Here is a 13,733-nt window from a genome sequence, read left to right on the forward strand (position 1 = left end):
ACCTGGTAGCTACCTTAGTAACGGTTATCAACAGTCACTTTATATATAGTTGGGAGAAGGATTAATTTACTTATTATAATACAAATATAATTGCACATGTTCGTACCAATGACGTCTCACTTATGAAATATTCCCTGTTGGTTGGTTTTTAGCATTTCTAAAATAAAATTTAAAAAAAACAAACAAAAAAACAGCGGTTCAGTTTAAAATGTACGGAGCAAGTTGTGCTTCATATGTGTCACAAATAAATATATTGTCAATGATTTTGCTCAGGCGTTCTACATAGGCTACCATTGCGTAGTACCGATTCTCTCCGACAAGGAGCTATAGGATTAGCATAATAGTCCAGGGATGCGTCTATCTCCTTGGTCACCACTAAGAGATATACTTGATTAGTCTTGTAGAGGTGGTGGCAGTGCTGTTGTTGAGTGAAAGCTCTGATTTACGGAAGAATGATACCCGTGGCCCTGAGCAGAGCTGGGGAACTACATTGCCACCTGAGCTAACCTTAGTTCGCTAGCACGTAACCAGGCTCGGCACGACGACATAATAGCAGCTCTTATATTGGGGACACGGTGTGCTCGTTGGGTCAGATCAAACCAGCTTTCACCGAGGATAGTGGCAGTGATTTTCAGACAGTTTGCTGCTTACCATTGCCCGTGTTGTGTAATCATCTGCCCTGATCATTGGATGTGACGAAGTGGTACGAGCTTACTTGCTAGCTAAAGCGAGCAGCATCTAGCGTTAGCGGAGCGCTGCTCTCATTGCCCTGGCTAAAAATACTTATCCCATGCTCGCTGCCCCTCCAAAAGTGGTGGGCTAGTCCGCATTGGACTTATCTTTGGCTTTCTGGACATCTTGCTCGGAGTTTGGCGCTCTACATGGTCACTGCAGTGCATTTAAGACGACTGGAAGAGCGAGTCGGACCCAGAAGTTGTAAGCCGAACTGGCCTGATCTGTCGTCGTATCGTACCGGCTGGTGGGCTTCTGGTCTTTGGCTGATTGGTAGCCGAATATCATTTTGCCCCAATGGCCTTGTTCTGTTATCATTCGTAATATAACAAGTCTCGGTCCGGCCCACGGGTGCTAGACCGAAACGTAAAAAGGTTTTAAAAAACCGCTTTGTTTCCATTGTCAGCTGTGAGATTGGCTTGTCAGACTGCATCTGTCCAGAGCTGGACACCATGTCGGAGGATAATAACGCAGACAAGTTCATCAAGGTAAGTTTAACAAAATCAAATATGAATCAAGTGTGTGCTAGTAGGCATTGTAGTAGTTTAAATGATGTAGTAGTAACCGGTTTTGATCTTGCTTTACTGACGTTGTAAAGCATTGTAGATTATTGTAGAATGAGAAATGGATGTCTCTGTTGGGGGCTGATTTTAATTGGTTTATTTAATTTATATTTGATTTAGTCTATATGGTGATTTTTTTTTTTTTAATATTAGTTCTGTCAACATGATCTGGACTGCATGTTGCTTTAGCCTAATACAAGTATTCTAACATGAGATTTAATGTTGTGCTATGAGTTTGACATAGATACGTATAACACATGTGCGTTGACAGGATAAGACTTGTCTGTAGCTTAATCCCTGTGGGCCTTCTATGTAGCATGGTCATTAACCAGTAACATTTCCATTCACCCTGGCTCTGGGATTTGTTCCTGGCCTGCTCCCTTCAATGTGTCACAACCTGGGCTTCTGTGTCAGCAGTAAAATGTGATCTCAAGTGGTCCTGGCCTTTGGCCCCTACTTTCTTGGTTGGGAGTGAAGAAGTTGAGAACTGGAACACAGATTGTGTCCGCTGGTGCTGTTCTCATGAAGAAAGATTAGTGGTATAACCAGCTAATGTTGGACTCAATTTAGACTCTCGTTTCAAGATCGTCATACACACTTTATCACAGTAAGCTATTCTGCACAGCCAACATGCTCCAGAACAGGTTCAGCTCTTAGAGGATTTGATCAATGTGTATAAAGAGCCTGTGTAGTTTTTGCCTAACCTGATTGCTCCACTGGAATCAACAGTTGCATCATACCTTGTATTAAACAAGTTGCTCCTAAACTATTGATGGTGCATGGTGGGCTTGTATTTAAGAAACAGTGCCTCTTCCATTTCAATATGATCTTGGCTGGAAAACCTAGAATTAACTGACGTGGTAACCTGCTTCTTTTTTTATCTAGCACTTCCAATGATTGGCATAGTGAAGTCTGATCCTTCAAATATTGAAATGTATGGTACAAGTCCCTGGTTAGTTGTGTAACAAAAGCTATGCGCTCATCCTGTATTGTATAATGATTGCCAATTCCAGTTGTCGTCAGTCTCTCCATTTTATAGAGCAGATTGGAGTGGCCAGGGCAGCACTAGGGTGGGGACATTATGGCACCTGTTGGCAGTGGCACACCATTAAAAGATTGTGCTGGAAAGAGAAAATGTTCTGATATAACGTTTTGGCTTATAAGCAGTGTATATGTCATTTAGCAGTCCTTACTTAACTACAGCACAAAGTTGAACCAAAGATATTTTCAGATATTCACAGTTATTTTCATTTGTGTGATTCTGAGAATTTAAACACAGATATTTTCAATTTTTCAATGCCTAACCAGATGTGTTTTATAGCAGCTGAGTGATCTTTTTTTCCCCCCATAATAATCTCTGGTAAAGTTAAGCACTATCATGAAACTACCACTGATAATGGATAAGATACCTATTGCACAACCTAGTGTAATGCAATGAGGAAAAATACTTAACTCTAATACTTTGTTCTACTGACTAGAATTTCAGTAGAATCTGCCAAACCCTTGTGTGAGTGTATCTTATAACATTTGTTTAAAAATTGTATGAAAAGCCTATATTATGATAGCTGCTTCAGTTGCTGTTTCTTGTACAGTATTTTCTTTTTCTTTCTCATGGGTGTGGGTGGCAGTGGGCTGTTGACTGCATAAAACTAGGCTGATAACTGTAAAGTAAGAGGCCTCCATACACTTGGTTCTGCTTATGAAACATTTCAGTTATGCATAAAAGTTTATACATTGTTTGGTATGGTTTCTGTTCCAGGAGACATCCATTCTGGATGACTACAACATAAACTGGACACAGAAATTGGGAGCTGGCATCAGTGGACCTGTCAGGTGTGTGTGAAAACAAATGTGTGCTAGGAAAATGGTCCTCTTCCAGTCTGTAAATATTATCCCTACTGTTTATTTAACTGTGTTTTTGTGCTGCATCAGATTAATGTGGTTAGTACGTACACTGAACTCAGAACAAAATGTTTGTACTAAACCAGGTCAAGTAGCATTAATGGAAAATGGTAATCACGTCAAGCTGTCATTTTGGACAGACATTGTTTTGGGTTGTAGAAATCGGCATGCTGTGTTAAGTTCAGCTATGAGAGCAGAACCAGGGCTGAATGAGATTGCTTTCTAATTTTATCTAGATTGGAAAAACAGAATTATTCTAAAATCCTGTAACAGGATTAAATAGAGGTATATATATTGACAGAATGCATCATCTTTGAGCTGCGTAATATGTGGTGCTGTTTAGTGCATAAGATTGTTTGATTTGCGCCACACTTTTGGCACACCAACTGCTGAACTGATGTCAGAGAAGATGTAGATTATTTGCTTAGCAGGATTTCGAATGGACAAATGTTGCCTGCTGCTAATGAAAGCCTTCCTATGTGTTTTTGATGTTTGTCATCTATAAATTCCCTCTTTTTTTTTTTTTTTTTTTTGCATTGTGTTAAATGTGGCAACAATTCACCAGCACTGTTTCACATTGTTGACATATTAACATGTTGACAATATTTAAGAGACAGATGCTTGTCACTTGACTTCGTTAAACCAAATACTACTAGTGTGTAACAATGTCACAGCTTGAGGCTTAATATAGAAATGTTTAGCACCAGTATTATTTTGGGTGTTAGTAGTGGCTGCACATTTGACTCAGGCACACACACGTCTAAAATGTCCTGGATTTGAATCTAAACCAAATCTTCTCCCAAACACTGAGTATAACTCAGTAAATTTATTTTTGAAAGTCCTTGTGTGCAAATAATTTAAGCATGTCAGTATATTTATGTGTTGACTTTCATAGTTTTCAATCTGCATGTTATTGATGTGCAAAGCAACCAGCCTTCTTTTGAACAGCTGCACTCATTTAAATAGTGGATGCTTGTGAATGCACAAGGGATCAGTGATAAAACTCAGCAGTTTTCTTTATCTATGTGCTTCCCCTCTGCATTCTTCTCTCTAATCCTATCCACTCTAATACTTGGGGGAGTAATATATCACAGGAAAGCACACATTTATGTAATACTAGCAATATGCAGCAATGACTCTGAAACCAATAATTATAAATGTCACTGATGTGGAGAATCTTTGAGGACAGACTGAAACTGTCATCAGGATTGAAAACTCGTTTGGCAGTAACTGGATAAATTTGAAGACAAACACAATGCAGGACAATGCACAGAGTAGCTGCTCCATTTATGCTATGTTCTACTGATTCCAGCTAGATGCAGGCTGTAATATATCAGTGTCCGTCACTGATCACTAGCTATCTTGTGGCTGAATCAGCAAGGAGAAATCAGTTTTTTTTTTCTTTTTTCTAAAGTGAGTAGTTGGCACCTCAAGTGAGAAAAATAAAGAGAAATAAACTCATCAGCAGGCCATCTAAACACACTCTTACCCACCCCATGACTCATGTTGTAGTCTGTTTCTTTGTGGGAAACTCTTACTCACTAGTCTGTTTTTTCTCTGTAACTCATACAGAAATTTGACTAATACAACCTTGTTTGAACTTGGTATTCACGCAACCCTATTTGCCTCACAACACATGTATGTCTTTTAGTGTCCCAGACCCCACCCCACTGTCTAACTCTGTTATTCATTAGGTGGGTATTGCTCTCTCCTAGTGAAGTGAACTTTGGCCGAAACAGAATGTTTCTTGCAGTAGGCTAATGCTTTAATAGTGTAATCTGAGTTTAAGGACCAGAAGTTGGTGTTTAAAGTGAATATTTGAGTCCTTGCTCCTCACAGGAACAGGAAAAAGAGTTAATAGAGTTTTTTGTTTTTGTTTTTTTTTTTCAGAAAATGGAGTGGTTCAAAGAAAAACAGGGATTTTTTTTTTTTATATCAACCTTGTGACAATAACAAATTGTGAAATGCACAGTTGGATTTCTTTGGATTTACTTTGTTTAGAAAGATGCAGGATTTATACTTTCCAATACAAACTGTGATGTTGCCAAAATACATTTCTTAACTCCAGCTATTTAGCTGCCATCTTGTCTCTGTGTTTATAGTAAGTTTGATTTTACATATTTATTGCCTAAACATAAAGAAAGGTGCAAATATGTATTAACTCTAAAATTCTAATCAGGCACATGAAAACTGCCAATGAAATTTAAATCAATTTAAATACAATTAGGGATAAAAATCCTACATATAATACAAACTCGTGCTGTTCAGCTGAACATTTACACCCACAGGTATACTGTAAACACTGGAGCCGGAATTATTTGTCTATTAATAGATTAGCTGGAAATCAGAAAAGGAAATTCTAGCTACAATGGAACTCCAATCATTGCTGAAGTATTTTTCTAATTAACTGTAAATAAAAAAAAAAAAAGGCCCCCACCTCTTCTACATTCTTAAGAGCAAGACTCACAGATGGCGAAATCATGAATTGTAGTCAGTTTGTGTTGTCTTGTGGATGTTTTGTTTCAGTTTTATATCAACCATTACACATTTTACATTTGTACTTGTTTTCCTGGTTTCTTTATCATAAGACAAGAATGCTGGCAAAATACCTTTTATAGAAGTATTTGACTTGTTAATTGTTTACCCGCCAGACTATAGACAACAACTTAATGGGTCTTTACACGATTGACAGACATGGAGTTACGTTGAATGATATGTTTGTTGATTCTTGTTTTCTTCCTATTCAGAGTTTGTGTTAAGAGGTCAACTCAGGAACGCCTGGCTCTGAAGATCCTCATTGATCGCCCCAAAGCCAGAAATGAGGTTAGAGGGGAAAAGCCTTCCTGATATCAGTCTTTATTAATTCCTCTCTTTCTGTCTTTGTCAATCTGTCTTTTCTCTCTGTTTATGTGGGGTTTTTTGTCTGTTACAAAAACAGTTTGTCTAGCAGCTCCTTCATGTCATTAGCAGCCTTCTGTTTTGATCAAGCATCTTATACAGCAGTTAGGCCATAAGACATGCAGTCAAAACAAGCAACACAGCTCACACTACTGAAGCTGTTGCTAAGATGCAAATACACACAGATTCTTAGCATTAAAATTGAAAACAAGCACTTTTCAACATGCCATTTAAAATGAGGGTGTGCCTTATAGGCGTGCTGCATTTGAAGGGCGAGGTTTTGTGTGTGTGCATGATAATGATGCGTTCAGTTGCTATGTTTGGTTTATAAAGGTATCACTGACTTGGTCTGTTTTGCAAATTTCTATTTGCTTAGCCTGACACTGAATAATCTGCTACTGTTTAGTTACAGCTCTTCTAGTAATGAACAACCACCTTGAATTGTGAATCTCTCTGTCCCACACAAACATTTCCTGATTTTTCTGTAAATACAATAAAGGTAGAAAAAAACAGTAAACAAGGCCTTCACATCTACAGGGACCAATAAAATGTTACGAGCAGTATGTACAGTACATGGCATGGATATTGGTTATTGAATTTCTATTATAGCTTGTCTGCACAGGAGCCCGTTTTGTCAGTAACCATCCAATTTATGTTTGACAGAACAGATTTGCTGCAGTTTTAATCAGTACACCAATCTACACAGGCCACACATCAGTGCTTTATCTGTGCCTAAACGCACTCCATATAGACACAGCTGGAGGACCGATATTGCTGCTCTGCTACATGCTGCTATGAGGTTTCGTTATGGAATTACTGAGGCATTATGTTAATATTTCTTGCTCTGTTAAGCCCTTGTGGGCAATGCCATAAATCAGAGTGGGGAAATATTGGATAATTATTAACTGTGTCGCCTTATGTATTGTTATCAGCATAGGAAAGTACATATGTCATGGTATAATAGGCTTTATTTCACAGCCGTGAACTAAATGTTCTGTCGTCTTTGCTGCAGTTTAAACAAATGTCAATCTATGGTGTCTGTCTTGCGAGCAGGGAACTGCCCATGCACAGCTCCAGAGTTTTATTAAGACAGAGCCATCGTATCAAGGTTTATTATTAGTGCTATTTCAAGTATTTTAATGTATGTAATTATTCTACACTGTATTTTATTCTCCTCCTTGCAGGTGCGTCTGCATATGATGTGTGCCAACCATCCAAACATTGTGCAAATCCTGGAAGTTTATGCCAACAGTGTCCAGTTCCCACATGAGTCTAGCCCAAGGTAGAGTTCTGTCAGGGCTCTATGTAAAATACTGTGCATTTCAAGCACAGATGATCCATGCCTCATTTTTTGTTTTTTTGTTACAGAGCACGGCTCCTGATAATTATGGAGATGATGGAGGGTGGTGAGCTGTTCCACAGAATCAGCCAGCACAGGCACTTTACTGAAAAGATGGCCAGCCAGGTCACTAAACAGGCAAGTGAAGACACTCCAGCATGTCAGGAGACTTACGGTTCTATGATTATAAGCTTGTATAGGAAAATATTTTCAGTAATTCTGATCAGTCAATATTTGTCCATCAGTACTTTCCTTTTCTTATCATTCCGTCAAGATTCGTCAGTGTGAAACACTTTCTTCCTGTGGGTAACGGCATGTCTCACGGCCTCACCATGTCATTAGCAGCATCCTGCTGGGATCAAGCGGCTCATGCAGGGAGACACATGGTCAAAAGAAGCAACAAAGGCTCAAATCAAGGCTGTTAAAAATATGCTTTGAAACACACATACAGAGTGATGTCTCTTCTCCCCGTAGATCAGTCAAGCCTTGGAACATTGTCACTCCCTAAATATTGCACATCGTGACCTGAAGCCAGAGAACCTGCTCTTCAAGGATAACTCTCTGGTAAGTAGCTGGATTTGCATTGCACTGCATAGATAATAAATGTAGATGTAAATTTTGAACTATACACACAAAATACAGTCTACACTGCAAACTAATAGAAATTTTGCTGCAGCCCTTGCTTTGCTGAGGAGGTAAATCTTATATGACCAAAATAATGCAGAAGATTTTGAAATATCCAGTTTGCACAGATTTAGAAGTCCATCATTAATCTGGCAGCATCTTCAAAACCTATCTTGGATGTATTCCATTGAAGAAATCCCATCAAGCTGTGGTTGTGACACTGAGATATCAGTGAACTGAAATGTCTCACGGGATTCATGCCTTTGAAATATGTGATTCTGTGTTTTCCACAGGATGCGCCTGTCAAGTTGTGTGATTTTGGGTTTGCCAAAATTGATCAAGGAGACTTGATGACTCCTCAGTTCACTCCTTACTACGTAGCACCTCAGGTAAAGGGCAAACATGGAGCAAATTTCAGAATGGCTTAGGAACATCATCACAACACACATCACTAATAGTTGAATACACATTTGTTTGTTTGTTTTTTTTTTACCTATCAATTTATTCTGTTGTTTCTGTTCAGGTACTTGAGGCTCAAAGAAGACACCAGAAGGAAAAGTCTGGAATTATACCTACCTCACCCACTCCTTACACCTACAACAAGGTGAGACCCGCGTCTGTTCCAAATAAACATTTAGCTATACTTACACTAAATGCTGCAGGTGTTTTGTTTTACTGTTGATTTCTTTTAGAGAAATACATATATATCTATAGATTTTTTTTTTTTTCTCCAGAGCTGTGATTTGTGGTCTCTTGGAGTGATCATCTACGTAATGCTGTGCGGCTATCCTCCGTTCTACTCCAAGCACCACAGTCGCACCATCCCAAAGGACATGAGGAAGAAGATTATGACAGGCAGCTTTGACTTCCCTGAAGATGAGTGGAGCCAGATATCTGAGATGGCCAAGGATATTGTACGCAAGTATGTCTTTCTCCTTGCAAACAAATATGTTATGGATTAAATGTTATGAAAAGTAGGTTCTGTCATGCCAGCAGACCTGGGTAGACTCATTAGAGAACTCAGTAATGATTGTGGTCCTCTGTTGACTGTATGCTGTATTCTTTCCCCTCTTTGGTTGCTCCCTGCAGACTGCTGAAGGTGAAGCCAGAGGAGAGGCTGACTATTGAGGGAGTGTTGGCTCACCCATGGCTCAACTGCACTGAGGCCCTGGACAATGTTTTGCCCTCTGCCCAGATGATGATGGACAAGGTGAGTGGGAGGTTCAAAGTACAAATTCTTGAACTGCTGTTTGTTAATCCTTCTGATCCCAAATGAATTGGCAAGCAGCAACCTTAACTTAATCATTATAAAATACAGTATGCTGGCTTCATCTTTCCTTTTCTTACTGTTTGTCCACTTGTCTCCCAGGCGGTAGTTGCAGGTATCCAGCAAGCCCATGCAGAGCAACTAGCCAACATGAGAATTCAAGATCTGAATGTCAGCCTGAAGCCCCTGAACTCTGTTAACAACCCAATCCTCAGGAAGCGGAAATTACTTGGGTATGCTTGTTTTTCTTGATGTTTTTTTGTCAAGTTTTCTCATCTTGTTTTAAAAATTTTTGGTTCACTATTATTGAATTATTGCACCTGCACTTATTACTAATTACTTATTACTAATAATTGGCACCAACGAGGTACTGCGGCTTAGTGAGAGTGGAGTGATCTTTTTTTTTTTTTTCTGCTTCTGTCTACCTTCCTGTGGCAGTGTATTACTCTGTGCTAAATCTAACTGATATCTAATTCTCTTTAATTTTAATTACTATTCTCCTAACTGCATGTCTGAATGCAGTTTGCAGTTCCTGTTATGATGTATTTTAGGACTCCTTGGATTTAGTGAAACACCCCAGTTTGAGACTGAAATGGGTTTTGGTGTATTTGTTGCAGCCCGAAGCCCAGTGACAGTTTCTTCATTCGTGACCCAGAGAACGGAGGGAAAGATTCCAATGTAGCGCTGGAAAAATTGCGAGACGTCATTGCACAGTGTATACTACCACAAGCCGGTCAGTAAACTCAACACTGATGTTTTAAGAAGGAAACAGAACACCTGGAAATGAATACAGATGCATAGCGCTCTGAAAATATTACATATCGGTATATACTGGTATAATTGGCTACAGTGCAGAACAGAACAGATGAGCAAACTATTTTATTATGTCTTAAAATATGCTGACTTAATGCATGGAGTGAAAAGTGTCTTCAGTAGATCTGTTTGTCAGTCATTTAAGTATTAGATGAAAGTCAAAGAAACTGCCAACGTGCACACAGAAAAGTTGTTCTCTTGCCAATGCAAGATAGGTTTGAGAGAAAGCGAGTATCTTCTGAAGTAACTATTTTTGTTTATCCAGGAGAGAATGAGGATGAGAAGCTAAATGAGGTGATGTACGAAGCCTGGAGATTCAACAGAGACTGTAAACTACTGAGAGAAGGCCTGCAGGGGCTCAGCTGGGACGGTCAGTACCATTTCATCTTGTCTATATCTGGCATTTGTCTTTGTGTTAAACAATCAAAGCCAAAGCAGACACCTAAATAGAATTACTAAATTATGTTTAGTTGTCATTCATTATCAACATGACAACTTGATATTCTCTTTTCCCTTTATTCTTTTAGCTTGTAGTGAGTTTCTATTATCTGCCCTTTTATGCTTTATCTGTCTACAAAGAAATGAGTTACAGTTACAAACACTGCTTTTTTTTTTTTTAACATTTTATAGAGCAAATGACTAACTGAGAAACCAATCAACAGATCAATCCATAATATAAAGAACTACAGCTCTAATTATTACAACCATAATAAAAATATATTCTGTGTTCTCATAGAGTCAGTGGTTAAAGCCTAATAGATAACAGAGAAAGTGAAAGACTCAGTTGATTTATCATTGTAAATTACTTAACTAGCCTTGGTTACTTTTCCAATTAAAGACAATAAACATTATGTCATTTGTGTGTGAAATAATTCATTTCACTTCATAATTCATTTCAGTTTTTTTTTTTTTTTTTTTTATTGCAGGACGAAACTTTTCTGATAAAGTCGACCGCTTGAAGTTGGCTGAAATAGTGAAACAGGCAATTGAAGAGAAAACAAATCTCCAAGAATCTCACTAGCGAATGCTGTCTTTCTATCTTCTTTTTATATTGTTTAGGACCCTTTTTAACCATATCTGTAAAGATGCTTTTTTATGAAAAATGATGTGCTAATTTTTGTTTTCTCTTGAACTCACTTGCAAGGCATATTGTACAGCTGTAGATATATTTAAAAAAAAAACTCATTGGTACTTTTTTTTAAATGGACACTTACAAAGAACATTGAAAAAAAACTATATTTTCATTTTTGCAAAAAAAAAAAAAAAAAGAGAAATCAGTGAAAGAAATTATTTTCTTGGAGGGAATTTTTATTAGCTGCTTGTTCAAGAGGTCACGTGTTTTATCCAAGTCATTTCATTTTATTCTATTTTCTTTTAACATTTCAAAGAGTTTTATTTATTTAAACAAAGAGTGCCATTATTTTATACTTGCCTGGCAGTGGGCTTTAAAGTCAAGAGAAGCTGTCTACAATGTGACTCTGTTCTTCCATGCATTTGCATTTCTGAATCTGACTGTTTAAATTATATAAATCTTTTATGTGCAACTTTCCCTTGATTTTTTTTTTTTTTTTTTTTTGTATAAAGGTTAAGGCAGAGTGGAAACAGTTAAAGTGTCATGAAGTAGAAAAATGCAACCACAAATGTTTTCATTTTTTCATTTTGTCACAACCTGGTTCTTAAAGCTTGTAAGCGACAGCACTGAATAGAGCTGGGTAGTAGAAACACTATTGCTGGTTTTATTTCGGGCTCAGATGTGTTTTGACAAGAAAAAAAAAAAGTAATTAATGGAAGATCCTCTTACTAGCTTTAATGCTTCCTTAGGAGATCGGTTTGAAATCTCTTAAAAAGGTTGGCATGTGGAACTTGAGTTTAAACTTTATCAACAAACTGTTCAAGATTAAGACTGACTTTACACATTCATATTCACGTGGGTTCCTAATTCCTCAGTTTAGCTCATTTGCATGAAGTGATGATACTGTTTGTCAGCTTCTGAAGTTCATGTCTGGGAAGTAAAGTGGAGTGAATTTCAAACATTTGCTTTGGCTTTTTATACTTTTGTTCATTTATTAAGTGTTTTTTTTTTTTTTTTTTTTTTTTTTTGAGGACTTAAGTTCAGTCTTCTCTTAAAGTTGTTGACTTGTGAAATGTACGTGGGTCTCGAACCCCAGTCCTCGAGGTCCATTCTCCTGCTGGTTCTCTAACTAACCCTGCCCTACCCACTGCTGATTACCTGGATCAGGTGTGTTCAGTCATTCAGCGATTACTTGAGTATTCGGATAAAACAGACTTTTATATTTGTAAATAATGATACTATTGTGTAATTCATGACAGAAACAATAGCTTACTTTAAAATGACGTTACCTTGTGACGTATCCACTGGGTGAGTCGGTCTGGTTCACAACCGGATACTTTGTGTTCAGATGTTGGAGCATTGACGAACTGCTGTTGTGGTTCGCCAGTTCTACTTTACAATACACGCTTTGCACCGTGTTGTCATCTTTTTTTTAAGTTTGAAATGATCCCAAACTTTGGACATTTTCTGCCTTTTACGGACGGTTTCGCTCTCTGCTATAGCACCAACTTTTGATACCGAAATGCGTTGTGCGACAGTGATTATGGTCCGTGTGGAACAACGATCCCTGCTCGGAGTAGGTCCGATAACAGAAGTCATAATAATCAAATGAATACTCGAGGCAAAGAATTTGTTTGATCATGTTTTTTGTAATCGAATTTCTCGATTTACTCGGGGATTCGCTGTATTTCTAAAAATGCTTTTAATGTCAGTAAAATTACCCAAACCCCTGAAAAAACAGCTGTTACCAGTCCCTGACCTAAAGTACTAAACTTTACTGTGAAATACTTAAATATTTTTTGTGTGTGGATTATGTGATTCAGTATCTCATTTATGATCTGAATATGCTTTTTCATAAGAAACCCATGACATTTTAACTTAAAATGCACATTTTAGTCAGGCTCCCAGGTTTTCTCTCAGTGCTGTTATTGTAAGGCAGCCTCTCCCAGAAAAATTGGGAGCATGCCTCAAGGCACATGTTCAGCAGGATCATCTGAAGATCATGGGGAGGCCAAAGGTAAGTTCTCTTTTTCCTGTATATTTGATTTTGTAGCCATGACTGAGGTTTAACCAGCATTACTCTTGACAAATACCCATTGCTTCTGTTCCCCCTGCTGTAAAATACAGTCAGGTGAGTTATTACATAGAGTTTCAGGAATACTGAGCTCTTGAGGTCTTACATAAATTAAGATTTGCAGGGGAGGGAATTTATTTTAAGTAACCATTCCTCTTTACATTGGTAAATCAGGGAGAAATGATTACAAAGCATGGAGACTTTTTCTGCTTTACCAATGTATTTCATTTTACTGTGGTTTCTGGCGGTTATGTAAAGACTCACTGTATTTTCTGTCTACACATCTATTTTTGCCTTTTCTGACTTAATAAAGGAATTCTTTGACTTCTGAACACATGTTTTGTTTTACAGTTTTTGTTTTTTGAGGAATTTTATTAATGCCTGTTAGGAGTTCACAATCATATTACTGTTTTTAAAGAATGGATATTACTGCACAATTAGTAGTGAAA

General features: G+C 37.9%; 1 protein-coding gene across 3 annotated transcripts; it reads left to right on the top strand.

Moving 5' to 3' along the window:
- Positions 1–274: 274 nt before the first annotated feature.
- Positions 275–11,687, top strand: mapkapk5 (MAPK activated protein kinase 5). 3 transcript variants are annotated; one of them, XM_026321976.2, is made up of 15 exons: positions 275–1,005; positions 1,139–1,220; positions 3,055–3,128; positions 5,945–6,020; positions 7,280–7,377; positions 7,464–7,572; positions 7,909–7,998; positions 8,352–8,447; positions 8,582–8,662; positions 8,793–8,980; positions 9,148–9,268; positions 9,428–9,558; positions 9,943–10,058; positions 10,404–10,508; positions 11,065–11,687. In XM_026321976.2, the coding sequence occupies exons 2-15, from the start codon at positions 1,185–1,187 to the stop codon at positions 11,157–11,159; spliced, it is 1,416 nt and encodes a 471-aa protein (XP_026177761.1). In that variant the 5' UTR covers positions 275–1,005; positions 1,139–1,184; the 3' UTR covers positions 11,160–11,687. The 3 variants fall into 3 exon arrangements, with proteins under 3 accessions (XP_026177761.1, XP_026177760.1, XP_026177762.1); XM_026321975.2 differs by having other exon boundaries at positions 275–979; XM_026321977.2 differs by having other exon boundaries at positions 275–936.
- Positions 11,688–13,733: the final 2,046 nt, after the last annotated feature.

This window comes from Mastacembelus armatus, chromosome 9 (assembly GCF_900324485.2).
Source record: "Mastacembelus armatus chromosome 9, fMasArm1.2, whole genome shotgun sequence".
Taxonomy (NCBI): domain Eukaryota; kingdom Metazoa; phylum Chordata; class Actinopteri; order Synbranchiformes; family Mastacembelidae; genus Mastacembelus; species Mastacembelus armatus.

What these genes read in the sequence shown, in the direction of transcription:
- mapkapk5 (XM_026321975.2), top strand. Translation starts at nt 882, where the DNA reads ATGGTCACTGCAGTGCATTTAAGACGACTGGAAGAGCGAGTCGGACCC. An exon ending in CTCCTTACACCTACAACAAG is followed by an intron (nt 8,663 to 8,792) that starts GTGAGACCCGCG and finishes TTTTTTCTCCAG; the next exon opens with AGCTGTGATTTGTGGTCTCT. An exon ending in GCCAAGGATATTGTACGCAA is followed by an intron (nt 8,981 to 9,147) that starts GTATGTCTTTCT and finishes TGCTCCCTGCAG; the next exon opens with ACTGCTGAAGGTGAAGCCAG.